Source organism: Aquarana catesbeiana, linkage group LG13, assembly GCF_042186555.1.
Source record: "Aquarana catesbeiana isolate 2022-GZ linkage group LG13, ASM4218655v1, whole genome shotgun sequence".
Lineage (NCBI taxonomy): Eukaryota > Metazoa > Chordata > Amphibia > Anura > Ranidae > Aquarana > Aquarana catesbeiana.
In genome coordinates this window covers 18,827,918-18,844,837 of record NC_133336.1, presented here as the reverse complement: position 1 = coordinate 18,844,837, position 16,920 = coordinate 18,827,918, and the positions used below count along the sequence as shown (strand labels likewise).

At 45.1% G+C, this 16,920-nt stretch overlaps 1 protein-coding gene across 3 annotated transcripts in view; it reads left to right on the top strand.

Moving 5' to 3' along the window:
• The window catches only part of RIN3 (Ras and Rab interactor 3), a 126,704-nt gene that overhangs the window by 96,637 nt on the left and 13,147 nt on the right, over positions 1–16,920 (top strand). For all 3 annotated transcript variants that reach the window (XM_073609833.1, XM_073609832.1, XM_073609831.1), the window contains exons 5-6: positions 2,682–2,773; positions 12,159–14,021. In XM_073609833.1, the coding sequence (XP_073465934.1) occupies positions 2,682–2,773; positions 12,159–14,021 (1,955 nt within the window). The remainder of the gene's footprint in view (positions 1–2,681; positions 2,774–12,158; positions 14,022–16,920) is intronic.

Below are 16,920 nucleotides of genomic sequence, written 5' to 3'. Positions count from 1 at the left end.
CCGGACGACGTCATATGGTGGGCGGGAAGCTGTTAAAGTGAAACAATTAAAAATGAACTATTCCTTCCCCCATTTACATACAGTTATTCATAGCATTTCTCACCTGTCAATGTTCAGACCGTTTTTATAGCAATCTGGCTACCACATCACTTTGATCCAGGCATTAGATTTGTGGTTAGGACAAAACTAAACCAAGACTTCCATCTTCTTCTCTATAGAAACATCTCTCTTACTTCTAACTTCAGAGCAACAATATATTTAAAGGAGTAATAACCTAAAACAAGAAATTTTTTTATTAACTATAAACCATCTCTTTCAGCGCATCTGTGTGATGTTTTACAGTGCCGCAGCAAAATGAAATTTCTAAAGGAAAAAAATGTCATTTAAAACTGCTCGTGGCTATAATGTATTGCCAGCTGCCGGCAATATGGATGAAAATCAAGGAAAAAAATCGGAGTGGGTGCCCCCCCTCCCCAGCCCATACTAGGCCCTTCAGGTCCGGTATGGATTTTAAGAGGAACTACACGCCAAAATGTAAAAAAAAAAAAAAATTGGCGTGAGTGAGCACCCCCTCCTGAACCATACCAGGCCACATGCCCTCAACATGTGGCAGTGTTTTTGGGGTCCCCCCCCCAAAGCTTTGATGGGGACAAGGGCCTTGTCCCCACAACCCTGGTCATTGGTTGTGGGGGTCTGTGGGTACAGATCCCTCAACTCCCTTATGTGAATGAGTATCGAGTACAATATACCCCTTCCAATTCCCCCCAAAAAAGTGTCAAGTAAAAACCACAAGCGTTTTTGACAAGTCCTTTATTAAAGAAGAAACAGTGTCCCGCGATGTACATTTATCGTCAATCATGCCGCCCGATGGACCCAAAAAAAATAGAAAATACTTCGCCTCCGTGGGGGGACTCCCGCCAACTGCGGTCTTTTCGCTGTGACAGCTCTTATATAGGCAAGGGCAGGGCCACCCGCTGACATAACCAGATCACTAAGTTGGGTCACTGGGTGGCCCCGCACTTGCCTATATAAGAGCTGTCACAGCTAAGTAAATGTGCTGGGAGAGTACGAAACCCTATCGTGGCATGTGAAAGGTTAAGTGGCACCCAGGGTTCTCATCTATACAGGTTGAGGGACTCCAGGATGCATTATTTTTTTTTTTTTTTTTTTGGTACAAATGACAGTTTTTTCAGTGTCCTTCGACAGTAGTAAGTCCTGGTATGGGCCCTGAAGGCTTTGTAGAGACTTGGGAGGGATGACCTCTCCAATTCTGGGTCTAGGTTTTTCCCTGGATGGGCAGGTGTGTGCAGCCCTTATAAGTTGGGGGTTTGCAATAGTTCAGGGCTCCATCCTCCCCAAGAAGTCCTTGTGGGTGCAAGGGAGCTACAAAAGGGCGTGATGAGAGCCTAAGGAGTCCAAGCAGAAGAAAATGGCCAATGGACTGAAGTTAAACCTTTTGGGGTTGATTTACTAAAGGCAAATATACTGTGCACTGCAAGTGGAGTTGCTCCAGAGCTTAGTAAATGGGGTAACTTTGCAAAGAATACTCCAATCACATGCAAGGAAAATAAACAGCGTTTTTTGCTTGCACATGATTTGGATGATAGAAATCAGCAGAGCTTCCCCTCAGTTCTAGAACAAATGCACTTGCAGTGCACAATATATTTCTCTTTAGTAAATCAACCTCCCGGTGTTGACAAGAAAGTAGACATGTGCAATTCGTTTCCTTCCGAATTCGTTTAAGGAATTTCGACCAATTTGTTAATTCGAAAACATCCGAATTAACGAGAACCATTTTTTTTTAACGAATTTTTCTGAATATTCGTAAATTCTAATATTTACAAATTCGAAAATCTGAAATGACTACCTAATAGCTGAAATAACGAATGCCATATCTAAAAAAATGGAACTTAACACATTATTAATATTATTTATTATTATTATTATTATTATTATTATTATTAGTATTAATATTATTCTTAATAAAAACTTTTTATTAATCCGCTCCATTTGTTTAGATGCGGCATTTGTTATTTCGGATAATTCGGAACTTCGGATAAATTCATATTTGTTACGTTCACTAACAGCCAAATTTGAAAGGAAATTCCAATACCTATAATTTTAATAGTTATTAGTTATTTTGAATTTTCGTTCCTTCTGATTTTCAATTTTTTGAATTTATGGATTTTTGAATTTACGAACTGAGAAACAAAAAACAAAAAAAAACAAACAAATGAAACGAAAACTAATTTTTTTGGCAGTGCACATGTCTACATGGAAGAGAGATGTTGAAGACCCCTAGGAGGGTAATACTCTTTGATTTATTCTTTTAATGAAAGTTTTTGAGGAGGAAACCCCTAAAATAAAGGACTGTCAAGTGGCTGGGTCCTTGGGAGCGTTACCTGGAGCTAATCTTCCTTTCTTCTTGGAGAGACACTCGGGTCACATCTACCTGTGCTAGGCCATAGCGAGATCTGTGACTTCTACTTTTTTCTGCAGAAATCTTGTGGTTTTGATGTTTCTTTGCCACGTTGTGACACTTCCTGTTTTAATTGTATGAACTTTTGCAGAAGGCTTTTTTTTTTTTTTTTTTTTTGTAGACTATTTCTACCTAATTCATGACGTAACTGAGCGAACGTGCAACTGGTGAATCTAATTCTCGGGGTTTCTCCTTTTTTCAGAGATATTTTGCAGTCTCCACTGCGGCTTCCATACATCATATCCAGAGCCCAAACCTTGAAGGACCTTGAAACACTTTCCAACCTTGGTTCAGGTAAACCCATTATGTGAATTTTAGATCCACTGGCAATCTGTAAGTGAACAGACTACAAATTTATGAACGACAAAGTGCAATAGTTGGTTTACTGGAAGTCCACGTGAAACCCAAAGGATTACTGTGACCAGCCTTGTTTTTAAGAAGGGAGGGGGGGGGGGGGGGGGGATTCCTTCCTGACTTCCCAAACTGGTGAAGATTGGTGCATGGGCAAAGATTGGAGGGTGAATAGGTGAAAATGGATGGGTCAAGACTGGTGGATGATGTTTGATGGATTCATAGATGATAATTTCAAGATGGGTGGATGACGTTTGATGGATCGATGAAGGGCCGCTGATAAGGCAGTACAACTGGTCCTGTTGTACTGGGCCAAGGCCTCATCTGTTAAACAGGGGGTCCAGGACAGCTTTATTTTTCATTTCTGCCTAAATGAATAAATTGATTTTACTAGACCACACCCCCACTTCTACGTGCTTACCAGGGCTTAAATCGCATTTCCCCTGGACCCCATCACGTCAACAGAGGGGGCCCAGGAGGTGGGAGCAGAGGGGGGGGACTTTTTTCATTTTTGGGGAGTAGGCGGATAAATTCAGTGCTGCTGTTCTGCTGCACCTCAGGGGAATTGAAGGCAGGGTTGGGGCGCCCGTCAGGAAGGCTGTATGGGGGCTTCATGATTTCTAACAGCAGCCCTGGATACATAAGTGATAGATGGATTGATGGGTGATGATGATGGTTGAAGATGGATGATAATGGATGATTGAATAGATGATAATGAATGTATGGCTGATGATGGATTTATAGATGATGATGATTGATGGATAATGATTGATAGATGGATTGCTGGATGATTGTGGAAGGTTGGATGATGGGGACTTCCTGGATTTATATACCACCAACAGTCTGAGGCAGATTACAATATAAGAGAAGACAGCACAGTTAGGGGTTTAGGAAACTCCTGAAACAAGAAAATCCTCAGCCAGTGGTACAGAAAAACTTTAACTGCAATGTGCACCTCCTCTCCAGAGGTGTTCCTGTAGCACTTCTTCCTCACCACATGTCCTCAGCCTTCCAGGTTGTAGGAAGCCCACTGCCGCTCAACCCAGGTTTAGTCATTGACCCGAAGGGGCCTCACTCCTGTGCCCTTAACTCAGAATAAGATACTGCTGGGAGGTCCACACCTCCTATAGCAGTGATGGTGAACCTTGGCAACACAGATGTTTTGGAACTACATTTCCCATGATGCTCAACTACACTGCAGAGTGCACGAGCATCACAGGAAATGTAGTTCCAAAACATCTGGGGTGCCAGGTTCGCCATCACTGTCCTATAGTAAATCTACTAGAGGCAGGGCTGTTAGGGGTGAAGGTTGTCCGCAGAGGATAAGTAACCATAGTGGATGGAAAGTCAGTTGGGAGTCCATAAAGAATGATGAGTGAAGATGACCAAGATCTGGGGGGTGAACTCCAAGACCTTCATTTGTCTTCAGTCTTGACGTGTTTTTTCAGCATGTCATAAGCATAATTTGCAAACTGCACAAACGTTTTTTCAAGATGACCTGATTGCAGAAGATTGAGGTTTGCTGGCGACATACTCTATTAGAAATGTGTAGAAAAAGGGTGAAAATACTGCGCTAAACCCAAACAATCGTAAACAAAAAGCAGCTAACACACAAACCAAGTCTGAGGAGAAATGCAGAAAATAAATGTAGCGATAAAAAATGTCAACGTGAATCAATAAAAATGTGTAAATGTTTATATAAGCATCCAGAATACCTCAATCACAGGGGCAGAATGGATACAAAAGATGATGAAAAATAAATAAATAATATCTGACAACAAAGTGTGTCCCCAAAGTGCTATGAAGTGATAACACTAAAAAAAAAACACAAAAGTCCACATATGAAGTGTCCAATAATTGGGGGGGCTTTCTCTTCAATCGAAGTAGAAAGTAACCACACAATAGGAGAAAACATTCAAATGAAAGGATGGGTAATCTTACCAGATCGGTTGGACGCACATACCGTACGGCAGTGCGTCTGAAAGGCTTTGGGATACTGGATCCCCAGTGATGAGATGGTGCCAAAGCAGGATGGTATCCTATAGGCCGCAGACAGCTGGCTTTATATCTGTAGGAGGATGACTGAATGAGGGTTTCTTCCATGGTGATCACCTGAATAGGGCAGCCATGGACTGTGGCAGAAAACTTGTTTACTGTAAACAAGTAATCATGTAAACGAGTTTTCTGCCACAGTCCATGGCTGCCCTATTCAGGTGATCACCACGGAAGAAACCCTCATTCAATCATCCTCCTACAGATATAAAGCCAGCTGTCTGCGGCCTATAGGATACCATCCAGCTTTGGCACCATCTCATCACTGGGGATCCAGTATCCCAAAGCCTTTCAGACGCACTGCCGTACGGTATGTGCGTCCAACCGATCTGGTAAGAGTACCCATCCTCTCATTTGAATGTTTTCTCCTATTGTGTGGTTACTTATTACTTCGGTTGAAGATTGAAGAGAAAGCCCCCCAATTATTGGACACTTCCTACGTGGATAATTTTTTTTTTTTTTCGTAATTGTTATCACTTCATAGCACTTTGGGGACACACTTTGTTGTCAGATATTATTTATTTATTTTTCATCATCTTTTTTTTTATCCATTCTGCCCCTGTGATTGAGGTATTCTGGATGCTTATATACACATTTATACATTTTTATTGATTCACGTTGACATTTTTTAGCGCTACACTTATTTTCTGCATTTCTCGACATACTCTTTTATACAGAAGTTTGCTTACAGTGAAGCTTTGGCAGTTGTGATTGGGTCGATGTTGTGTCGTGACCAAGCTGTGTGCTGGAGAGCATGTCCTTCACGTGGTGGGGGAGCACAAACACTCGCTAACCTATGCTTGCCACAAGAGGTTGGCTCACTAAGGTGCTATCGATACGGAATCCTCTGCTGAGCACCAATACAGAAGCACCCCTCAGGAGGCCTCTGGCCTCCCCTAACCAGCGTCATCCGGTAGCCTGTTCCATACATTCTTTGTGGCAGTAGATCCCAATAGCGGCCTCAGTCAGCAAAGGTTTTGTTTCCAGATGTTCCCATCTTGAGGTTAGGAGAAGGAAGAGTCAACACTCCTACAGCCATGTCTTTATTGAAAGGTAGTTGACTTCCATTTTTAAATCCTTTCAGTCATCCAAATGGGTTATGACACATTCCTGAGCTGCAAATAGCAGAAAAGATGACTGCCGATTTGAGGAGCAGCCCATACCTTTTAGGGGTTTTGCCAGAGTCCTACATCCCAAGCCAAAAGTATGTGAGTAGTCCTGCACCTCTCCTTCCTCGCTTCACCCCTAAGCAAAAACCCCCAGAAGCTACAGCCTCAAAGATTACTTTTTTTTTTTTTTTATCTCCGCAACAAGATGTCCCCAGTATTTCAGGCTGAAGGACACCCAATGTTGCTCAACCCAGAAGATTGGGATGTGGACCTGAGGGCTTCACCACCGCGCCTTTTACTCAGTGTAACGATGCGTAACGACCTCTCATCACTGGAGAAGATCAGAAGCGTAAAAGGACGCAGCGGCAGGGCTGTTAGGGGGGGTGGGGGGGGGTGGCAGGTATCAGCAGATAGGTGACCATAGCAGTGGAAAGTCTGTTGGGCATGGTGAGGTGGAGAGAACCAAGATTTAAACTCAAAGACCTCAATTTGTCTGCAGATGTTCCACATTCATAATAATGTATTGAATAATATAACTTCCACATTTATTAGAATGTAATGAATATTTAGAAGTGTTCGTCAGTTTACTTGGAGTCCTTCCCTTCTCATGAAGTTCACCTTATTTGCTGCCGTGCCTGAGCTTTCTAGACCACTTTCGTCATGTTATACAGAAGTTCTCTTGCAGCAAAGCTTTGGCAATTTTGATGATGTCACCACCGGGTGACCACACAAGCTCCAGTTATTAAAGCAATGTTGGCCAATCGGACGCTTCACATGCAACAATTCACCTGTGCTTAAAAATATTCCTAGAAATAATATACTGCACTCGCCATCAGTGGTGTAGCGTGGGGGGTGCGAGGGGGGGCTGTGGCCCCGGGGGCAACATTTGAGGGGGGCGAAATCGTGTGTGTGTGTGTGTGTGTGTGTCCCGGCTTTGTCCTCCTAATTTTGATTTCCTGTGTCTTCGCGCTTCGGCCACCATGATCCGTCGCAGGATGGCCCCTGGCGCCCTGTGATTGAGAGGGAGCAGCCAGTAAGTCAGTTTAGTGTGTAGTGGTCAGTGTAGGAATCGGGCTGGTCAGTACTACTGTAGGAAGGGACTCAGGGAGTGCTAAAAGTCCGCAGGTTGGGGGGCGCAAATTACTTGCCTTGCCCTGGGCACTGACAACCCACGCTACACCACTGCTCACCAGCCACTTTATTAGGTACACCTTCCTAGTACCGGGTTGGACCCCCTTTTGCCTTCATTCTTGGTGGAATAGATACAACAAGGTGTTGGAAACGTTCCTCAGAGATTTTGCTCCATAGTGACATGATAACATCACACAGTTGCTGCAGATTTGTCAGCTGCACATCCATGATACCAATTTCCCATTCCATCACATCCCAAAGGTGCTCTATTGGATGAGACGTGGTGAGTGTGGAGGACATTGGAGGACAGGGACCTCATTGTCCAGTGGTGAGATGATTGGAGCTTTGTGACATGGTGCATTATCCTGCTGGAAGGAGCCATCAGAAGATGGGGACACTGTAGTCATAAAGGGATGGACATGGTCAGCAACAATACTCAGGGGGGCCGTGGGGTTTAACCACTTCAGCCCTGGAAGATTTGGCTGCTCAATAACCAGGCCATTTTTCTGCGTCGCTTTAACTGACAATTGCACGGTCCTACGACGTTGTACCCAAACAAAATTGATGTCCTTCTTTTTTTTTTTTTTTTTTTCCCCCCCACAAATAGAGCTTTCCTTTGGTGGTATTTGATCACCTCTGCAGTTTTTTATTTTTTGTGCTATAAACAAAAGAAGAGCGACCAATTTTGAAAAAAAAAACATTATCTTTTACTTTTTGCTAAAATAAATATCCCACATTTTTTTTCAAAAGAACAAATTTTTTTCCTCAGTTTAGGCCGATTTATGTATTCATCATATTTTTGGTAAAAAAAAAAAAATTCCGTATATATTGACTGGTTTGCGCAAAAGTTATAGCGTCTACAAAATGGGGGTAGCTTTATGGTATTTTTATTTATTTTTTTTTTGGCAGCGAGCTGCGATTTTTATCGGGACTGTGATAATGCGACGGACACTTTTGACACATTTTTTGGGACCATTGTCAATTATACAGCAATCAATGCTATAAAAAGGCACTGATTACTGTATAAATGTCACTGGTAGTGAAGGGGTTAACACTAGAGGGCGATCACGGGGTTAAATGTGTTCCCTCAGTGTGTTCTAACTGTGGGGGGAGGGGAATGTCTAGGAGGAGAGAGAGATCGGTGTTCATACTTTGTATGAACACATGATATGTCTCCGCTCCTCCTGAAAGAACCGGGATCTGTCATGAGCAATCACGTCATCGCGCCCGCCGGGCACTTGCATCGGCTCTGGACACACGCTCGCCCCTAGTGGCCAAAAGGATAAGCGACGTTGGGTAGCGTTGTTTCGCCCAGCCGTGGCATTCTGCCGTAGTGAAACTGCGGCAGCTGGTTGGCAAGCACAATGCTCAATTGGTGCTAAGGGGCCCAAAGTGTTTCCAAGAAAATATCCCCCCCCACCATTACACCCCCACCACCAGCCTGAACCGGTGATACAAGGCAGGATGGATCCATGCGCCAAATTCTGACCCCACCATCTGAATGTCGCAGCTGAAATCCAGACTCATCAGACCAGGAAACGTTTTTCCCATTTTCTATTGTCCAATTTTGGTGAACCTGTGCCAATTGTAGCCTCAGTTTCCTGTTAGCTGACAGGAGTGGCACCCGGTGTGGTCTTCTGCTTCAAGGTTGGTTGTGTTGTGCGTTCAGAGATGGTATTCTGCATACCTTGGGTGTAACGAGAGGTTATTTGAGTTACTGTGGCCGTTCTATCATCAGGAACCAGTCTGCCCATTCTCCTCTGATCTCTGACAAGAACAAGGCATTTTCCTCCACACAACTGCCGCTCACTGGATATTTTCTCCTTTTTTTTTTTTTTTTTTTTTCTTTTTTCCCACCATTCTCTGTAAACCCTGAGAGTTGGCTGTGTCTGAAGATCCTATAAATACTCAGACCAGCCCGTCTGCCACCAGCAACCATGCCACGTTCATAGTCTCTTAAAGCGGTTGTATACCTGCAGATGTAAAAAAAAAAAAAAAAACCCTGCAAGGCAAAGGCATAATGAGCTAGCATGCAGCGCATACTAGCTCATTATGAAATACTTGCCACAGATCGAAGCCCCCGCATCAGAGCCCAGTCCACGCCAAGGGAGCTGACATCTTGCCCTCGGGGGGGAGCCTTCCCGGAGCCACGATGATGTCACTCCCACGCATGCACGCTGGAGTTTTCTTCCCAGCGTCTGCCGGACCTTCAGCCGGGCATTCAGAGCGCATACGCCCCGCTGACATCAGCGGCTGCATGCAAAGGGAATATCTCCTAAACCGTACAGGTTTAGGAGATATTTTACCTACCGGTAAGCCTTATTGTAGGCTTACCTCTAGGTTAAAAATATCAAATTTGGGTGTACAACCGCTTTAAATCCCCTTTCTTCCCCATTCTGATGCTCAGTTTGAACTTCAGCAAGTCGTCTTCACTATGTCTAGATGCCTAAATGCATTAAGTTGCTGCCAAGTCATTGGCTGATTAGCAATTTGTGTTGCCAAGCAATTGAACAGGTGTACCTAATAAAGTGACCTGTGAGTCTATATCTATTAATATTTTAATACATAACAGAGCTATGTATTAAAATAGAATAAAAAAGGCCAGCAGGCTGGCTTCTATTGCAGAAAATACAAGCTATGTCTCTTCTGCAGTAAATGCTGCTTATCTGCCTTCTTTAGAATGTGTACTGAGCTGTGCATCCCAAACTTGGCGCACATTCTCAGCCTGCCTTGGTGCAGGGATGAATGAACGAACATGCGCATGCATGGGAGTTGTGTCATCCCGGCCCAACCATTTAAGGTGGCTAAAGATCCCGAACCTAGGAGACCGGGCAAAGGTGCCCACATGGGAGCAATAGGAGGTGAGTATGGTTTGGCTTTATTGTGCTAATTCTGTTTTAGGTGGCTGCAGATTCTCTGGTGGGGAAGGGTTAGACCCCAGTGTGGAGGTTGCCTCCCACTTCCTGTCCTTGTGACAACAATTAACAGGTGCTGCTCATGGGCTCCACGGGGTCCTCCTATGTTGCTACCTCTTGCGGGGCTGTCTTTTCACATGGGCATGCTGCCCAAGGGCCCTACTTGCCTGGGGGGGCCCCACCTGCCCAGCGATCCCCAGCCAGGGCCGGACTGGCCTACCGGGACACCGGGAAATTTCCCGGTAGGCCGCCTGCCCTGGGGCCGCTTTGAGTTGCGACTGCAGCGCTCCGCTCTTTCCCTCTCTCCTCCTTCTGTGTATCACGGCGCTGGCTGGGTCTGTGTTCGGCAGCCGCGCTGTAACAAGGTCCCACCCCCCCCTAGACCGGCTCGTGTAATAGTAGATTGAATCAGTGTTCCGCCTATCACACGAGCCGGTCTAGGGGGGAGGGACCTTGTTACAGCGCGGCCACCGAACACAGACCCAGCCAGCTCCGTGATACACAGGAGGAGATGCCCGCTGTGTGTGTGTGTGTGTGTGTGTGTGTGTGTTACCAGGCAATGGCGAGTCTGTATTAATTGGCACAGTGAGGCTGCATTGGTGGGCACAGTGAGGCTGCATTGGTGGGCACAGTGAGGCTGCATTGGTGGGCACAGTGAGGCTGCATTGGTGGGCACAGTGAGGCTGCATTGGTGGGCACAGTGAGGCTGCATTGGTGGGCACAGTGAGGCTGCATTGGTGGGCACAGTGAGGCTGCATTGGTGGGCACAGTGAGGCTGCATTGGTGGGCACAGTGAGGCTGCATTGGTGGGCACAGTGAGGCTGCATTGGTGGGCACAGTGAGGCTGCATTGGTGGGCACAGTGAGGCTGCATTGGTGGGCACAGTGAGGCTGCATTGGTGGGCACAGTGAGGCTGCATTGGTGGGCACAGTGAGGCTGCATTCACGGACACAGTGAGGCTGCATTCACGGACACAGTGAGGCTGCATTCACGGACACAGTGAAGCTGCATTTGATGGGCAATAGTGCGTGATTGTGCGCTGTATTGCCTGGGGGGCCTATAATGCTCTTAAGATGGCACTGACCTCTTGGCGTGCAGACAGGGACAGAGCTTGTCCAATCTCTAGACCTCTAATGGAAAAGGGAAAAGTTCTGGAAATCTTGCATATCTGCAGAATCCCTGTAAGAAGGTGTATGACAGCCTGGGCTCCAACCAGCCTGAGGGGGCGTGGCCTGGTTGGAGCCCTGGCTGAGTGCGACTTCCAGGACTTTTCCCTTTTCCAACATGACAGAGGACCTTTACTGTTCTAAATACACAGATAAAATGGTGTGTATATATATGTATATGTATGTGTGTATATATATATATATATATATATATATATATATATATATATATATATATATATATATATATATATATATATATGAGCGGTTTCTCCTGAAAAAGGATTTGTATTTGTTAATCCAGTCCTAAGATTTATACAGTTCTGCCGCACAGCACAGTGAGGTGAGGGACACCCTTTTAGACTTTAGAAGAGATTCAGTAGATTCCTTGCTTCTAATCCCCAGGCTGTGATTGGACTGTGAAAAGAGAAACAGCAGACTGATGAGGTCTCCTCTTCTCCTTTTTTTTTTTTTTTTTTTTTTTCCCCCCTTGTCGGAATGTTCCTTCAGCACATTTGAAAATTCAAATGTTCTTAGGCTATATTCTCTGCAGATCGAATGTGCGAATTAGGAGAATACTGCATTTTGGCCACCAGGTGGCATTAACCATTATAAGAAATTAGTACGCTCATCAGCACCACCTAATGGCCATAATGTGGTGGTCCAAGCAATGGAGACTACAAGTGAGCGGGTATGGTCCACTGTTGTCACTATCGGGAAACCCACCCTGAGAAATGCCATGCAACCATCACTGGAGCGCATGTAGAGATGAAGTGGCTTCAAAGAGGCTGCAGGAGATCAGCAAAAAAAAAAGATGAAAAAAAGGGAAAACAAGATAGCAAATTTTTGATACACAGTGCAAACAAAATGTATTTCAGTTTAAAGTTTTGCATCTATTTTTATAATCCCAGTGATCTTAATAGATTCTCTTTTTTTTTGGTTTTCTTTTACACAGGATTCTGGGACTCCTCCATAAGAGACAAAAGAGGCTCGCTCATTCCTCATCCCGGGAAATTGGCATCCTGTGGCCGTTTGCGGAGTGGAGACGCCTCCGATGCACCGAGTGACTGTGCCTGTGAAATCGAGCTCACGGCAGGAAGTGGCAGACTGTGGTTTGTGAATCCTATTTTTATCGAGGAGTGTGGCAACACACAGGCCTGTGATAAACTTCCCCTTACAAACTGTGTTGCAAAGGCCGAAGTTCAGCTCCCCAAAGTTGTTTACAGGAGACCTCCTCCTCCACCGCCTCCTTCATTACATAAGCCTCCCCTTCCGTCTGTTCCTCCTTCTGCTCCTCCCCCAGATTATATACTTCCACATTCACACTCGCCAACGTTAAGTTCTCCTGAGATTTCCTCCCCTACGCCTTCGAGTTTCTCTGACCAAAGTTTGATCTCCCCTTCTAAAACCGAGACTCCACCACTGCCTTCTTCTTCTGGTGAAGCTCCTTCAGATGAGCCTGTTTCTCAATGTTCAACTAATTCACAGTCAGATGGACCTCTTCTTCTGAATTCTGCTCTGGACACCCCAGCTGATCTGTCTCCGGCTTCTTCATCCTCTTCTTCTGTTGCTCCTTTAGTGGAACATCTCACGTTATGTTGCTCTAGTGACCCATCATCTTCTGAACCTAACCTCTTAGAACCTGAATGCCCTCCTACTTCTGTTAATTCTCCACCAGCTGAATCTTCTGGTTTTAAATGTAAGACGGATGTGTCTCTTTACTCATCGGCTCCTCTAAACTTAAACCAGGCAGGCGACTCTGCTGAGGAGTCTTCGGCCATCCAAGGGTCCTCTGCCATCACAGGGTCTTCCATCGTCGATGATCATATGGTTGAGAAGCCTTCTGCAGACATGAGAATCATCAATTCAGAAGAGAAGAAAGAAGTTCCAGGAAATATGAATCTAGGAGCATCTCCAATTAGGACTCCGGTTCGCCTGCCACCTGCTGTCCCGAAAAGGAGACCTTCTGGTAAAGTTCCAGAGGATGCATCCAACGTTTTCTCAGTAAAACCCAACGCAGAGGAAAAACTAAGTTCGCCATCTTCTAAGCAAAAGAACACTGTGTCAAAAGTGAAGCCAATAATGAAACCAGCTGAAGCTCAGGGAGGAAGCCATGAAAACCTCAAACAAAAGAAGGTCGACTCTCCTGTACATCAACAAAAATTGGCAGACGGGAAGAAAATGCCTCCCCCTCCTGTCCCACCACCCCGAGTGAAGAAATTATCTTCTAAGAATTCATCTGTTCAGCAGAAACCAAAAAGTCTCTTGGAGCCCCAACAACCTTCCAAGACATCTGAAATCAACCAGAGTGTCAAAACCAGGGGTAAAAAAGAACCACAAAAAAGTTCGACATCCCCGGACCTGAAGGGTTCAGATTCGTCTTTGAATTCGCCGGTGAGTGCACCAACTACCCCATCATCCAATCCGGAGATGGATTCCAACTCTACCAGCAGCGCCGATGAGGACTGTGACAGGCTAACCGGTGCGTCCCTCAAAAAGTCCCATTCATTTATGCTGGACAGGGCCAAAAACAGGTTGTCCATCGTGGCCATCACCAACGTCTTTTCGGCGTTTATGTCTGCGGACCGGAAGCTGCAAAAGAGGATTACGGAACTGGCTCATGACAAAGACTCGTACTTCGGGAATCTGGTGCAGGACTATAAGACCTACAGTTTGGAGATGATGGCCAAGCAGAGCTCCAGCACAGAGATGCTGCAGGAGATACGGCTCATGATGACCCAGCTGAAGAGTTATCTGGTTCAGAGCACCGAGCTGAAGTCCATGGTGGATTATAATCTATACACGGATGATAAAATAGGTAAGGGGTGATTCATTTAGAGCTGATTGTTGTATAAAAGAAGAACTGAAGGCAAAACTTTTTTTCTCATTTTGGATAGCGTAAAGGTTTAGGGGGGGGGGTGCCATCCAGTGCCAGGACAAGGTCATCTAATGCCCAGGGCTACAATGCCAAATGTATGAGCATAGTGTGTCAGCAAAAATTGCCCCCCCCCTCAAAGTAATCTGCATGCTTTACCCCTAATTCTATTTGCGAGCCAAGATTCTCACCCCAAATCGACCTAGTACAAATTTCCCCCCTTCACTTTACTTCCCTCAATAATTCCCTTCACTTCCTGTCCCATAGTAAAAACAGGAAGGCATCCCCCCCCCCCCAGTGAAGGAATTCCTGGTTCTCACCAGAACTGTGACCCCCCATTGGAAGGTTTCTCCGCTATTCCTGTTGTGGTGACAACCCAACATTTTGGGATTGCCTTTCACATTTTGTGATAATGGCCACCAGGACGAATTAGAGGTCGGCAGACCGTAATAAAAACCTGACAGATGTTGTAAACCCCCCCTATGCTCCATCCACAACTTAAAAGAAAGCTTTGCCTTCAGTTCTACTTTAATCTAAACCCAAGTACAAAAATGGAATGTTGCATGTTATCAGTATAATGCCTGCAAGTAGAAGAAACCCCGGTCATAAATCCAGAGTTTTTGTAGCTTCCCTGTTCTCTACAGAACACCTCCCCCACTATGTTTTATGGAGATGAGGAGAGAGGGAGATGTTTGAGGTCCAAATTAGGAGAGCAGCCTAGGGTGACAACTGCTCCTTCATAGACTCAATGTTGTCACGCTAGGACAGTAAGTGTGTTCCTGGCAGGATCACCACATGGAAATAATGGGGGGGGGGAGGCCTGAAAAAGAAAAAAAAATGCAGCCACCACATCGAAGGTCTGGTAGGCTGCAATTTACATGTTACATATTTGTTGTTGGTTTAAATGCTTTGTTTCTTAAACAAAATCAAAACTCTCCTATAAAACCTCAGATACCAGAAACTTCCAGAAAAAATCCTTAACCCCTTCCTTCCCAGCCCTGGCGACCCGGAATACCCGATCCTGTGAACACTGTGATTGGCTGCAACAGTGGTCACATGATCGGGAGACCATCTGGCTAGCTCCCGATCACTAAGGTTGCATTCACACCGGAGCGTCGCGCTTTTGAGTGTTGTTTTTTTTTTTTCGGGCATTTTTGTTTGCACGTTCTTGAGCATTTTTGAGCTTTGGCTTTTTTTTTTTTTGGCCAATAGAGAAATATCCTCTGTTCGGGGCACTTTTAAATTTTTGTTTATTTAATTTCTTCTTCTTTCTTCCTCCTTTCTTTCTTCCTCCTTTCTTTCTTCCTTCCTCCTTTCTTTCTTCCTTCCTCCTTTCTTCCTTCCTTCTTTCTTCTTCTTTCTTCTTCTTTCTTCTTCTTTCCTCTTCTTTCCTCTTCTTTCCTCTTCTTTCCTCTTCTTTCCTCTTCTTTCCTCTTCTTTCCTCTTCTTTCCTCTTCTTCCTCCTCCTTTTTTAATTTACACTGTCCATTTAGAAAAAAAAATTTGGGTCACTTATTCCTATTACAAGGAATGTAAACATCCCTTGTAATAGAAAAAAAGCATGACAGGACCTCTTTAATGTGAGATCTGTGGTCAAAAAGACCTCAGATCTCACATTTACATTCTTTTTTGAAAACCATTGACCGTTTGACGTAACTTCCACCATCCAATGGTATGGAACCGAGTGGGGGGCCATCTTTCCCTCACTCGACTTCATGCCTCGGAGGGTCAAGGACCCGATCGTCTCCGCCGCTACCGGCGGCTCTGGTAAGCAGCGGAGACGACCGTAAAGCGGGGGCACCTTTACCCACCGCCGATCAAAGTGATCTTGCGGCGAATCTGCTGCAGAGACCACTTTTATCTGAAAGCGGACCGCCCGCCATTTTTTAAAAATACCGGGGGGGGGGTGGTATGGCGGCTTTCTGCTGCCACAACGGTATTTAGTGTCAAAGTACCAACGTATAACGATGGCGGCTGGTCCGTAAGTGGTTAAGTGTTATCCCCTGGGCTACCTTATGATATTAATAGTGATCAACTTCCAAATGGTATATAAGATATTGACCATATAATAATAAACCGTGTTGTACTAAATAATGCGAAAAACCAAATAAGGGATTGCTGCGACACCTACTGCATTCACACATACACACTAGATAAATAATTCAATGCAGATAGTGATGTGCAGTTCCTTATTCCCATATAACAAGAGCCTAGAAGTACGTTTCCTGCTATATCTTCTGGTCTGGCCTTTGTCCTCCCTTTTTGGGTTTGCCTGTTGGATACTTGGGTCTTTAGTTCCTTCCTTCTAAGGTATCGCTGGTCTCATGCGTCCATATGTTAGGATAAAACAAAGAAATTGCTTCCCTTAGTGTAGAATGTTAGGACTACGAGTTATTAATTGGGTAGGTGTGGGTTGACATCAAAATAAAGTTGAAATCCGGGTAAACCAGAAGTTATGTCATGTTGTCGTTTCTGAGGTTACTATCACACAGCCGATCAAAGCCAATCTTGGTGGACGTGGCAGCTGGTTGCTCAGGTCTCCCAGTGGGACAGGAGAGCACAAGAGAGCCATGAGTTGGGAGGGGGGGAGGAGAAATGTCCCCTCCCGCTGCTTGTGATAGTAATTGAGCTAGCTGATTGCTATTCCAACCGCTGGCTCTAAAAAAACTGTGCCGGGATGATGCCACGTACGGGTACATCGCTGGTGTTTTAAAGCAGTGGTCATCAACCCTGTCCTCAGGGCCCACTAACAGGCCAGGTTTGCAAGATAACTGAATTACATCACAGGTGATATCATTTGCTGCTCAGTGATTGCATTAATTTAGTCTGCATCTCCCCAAGG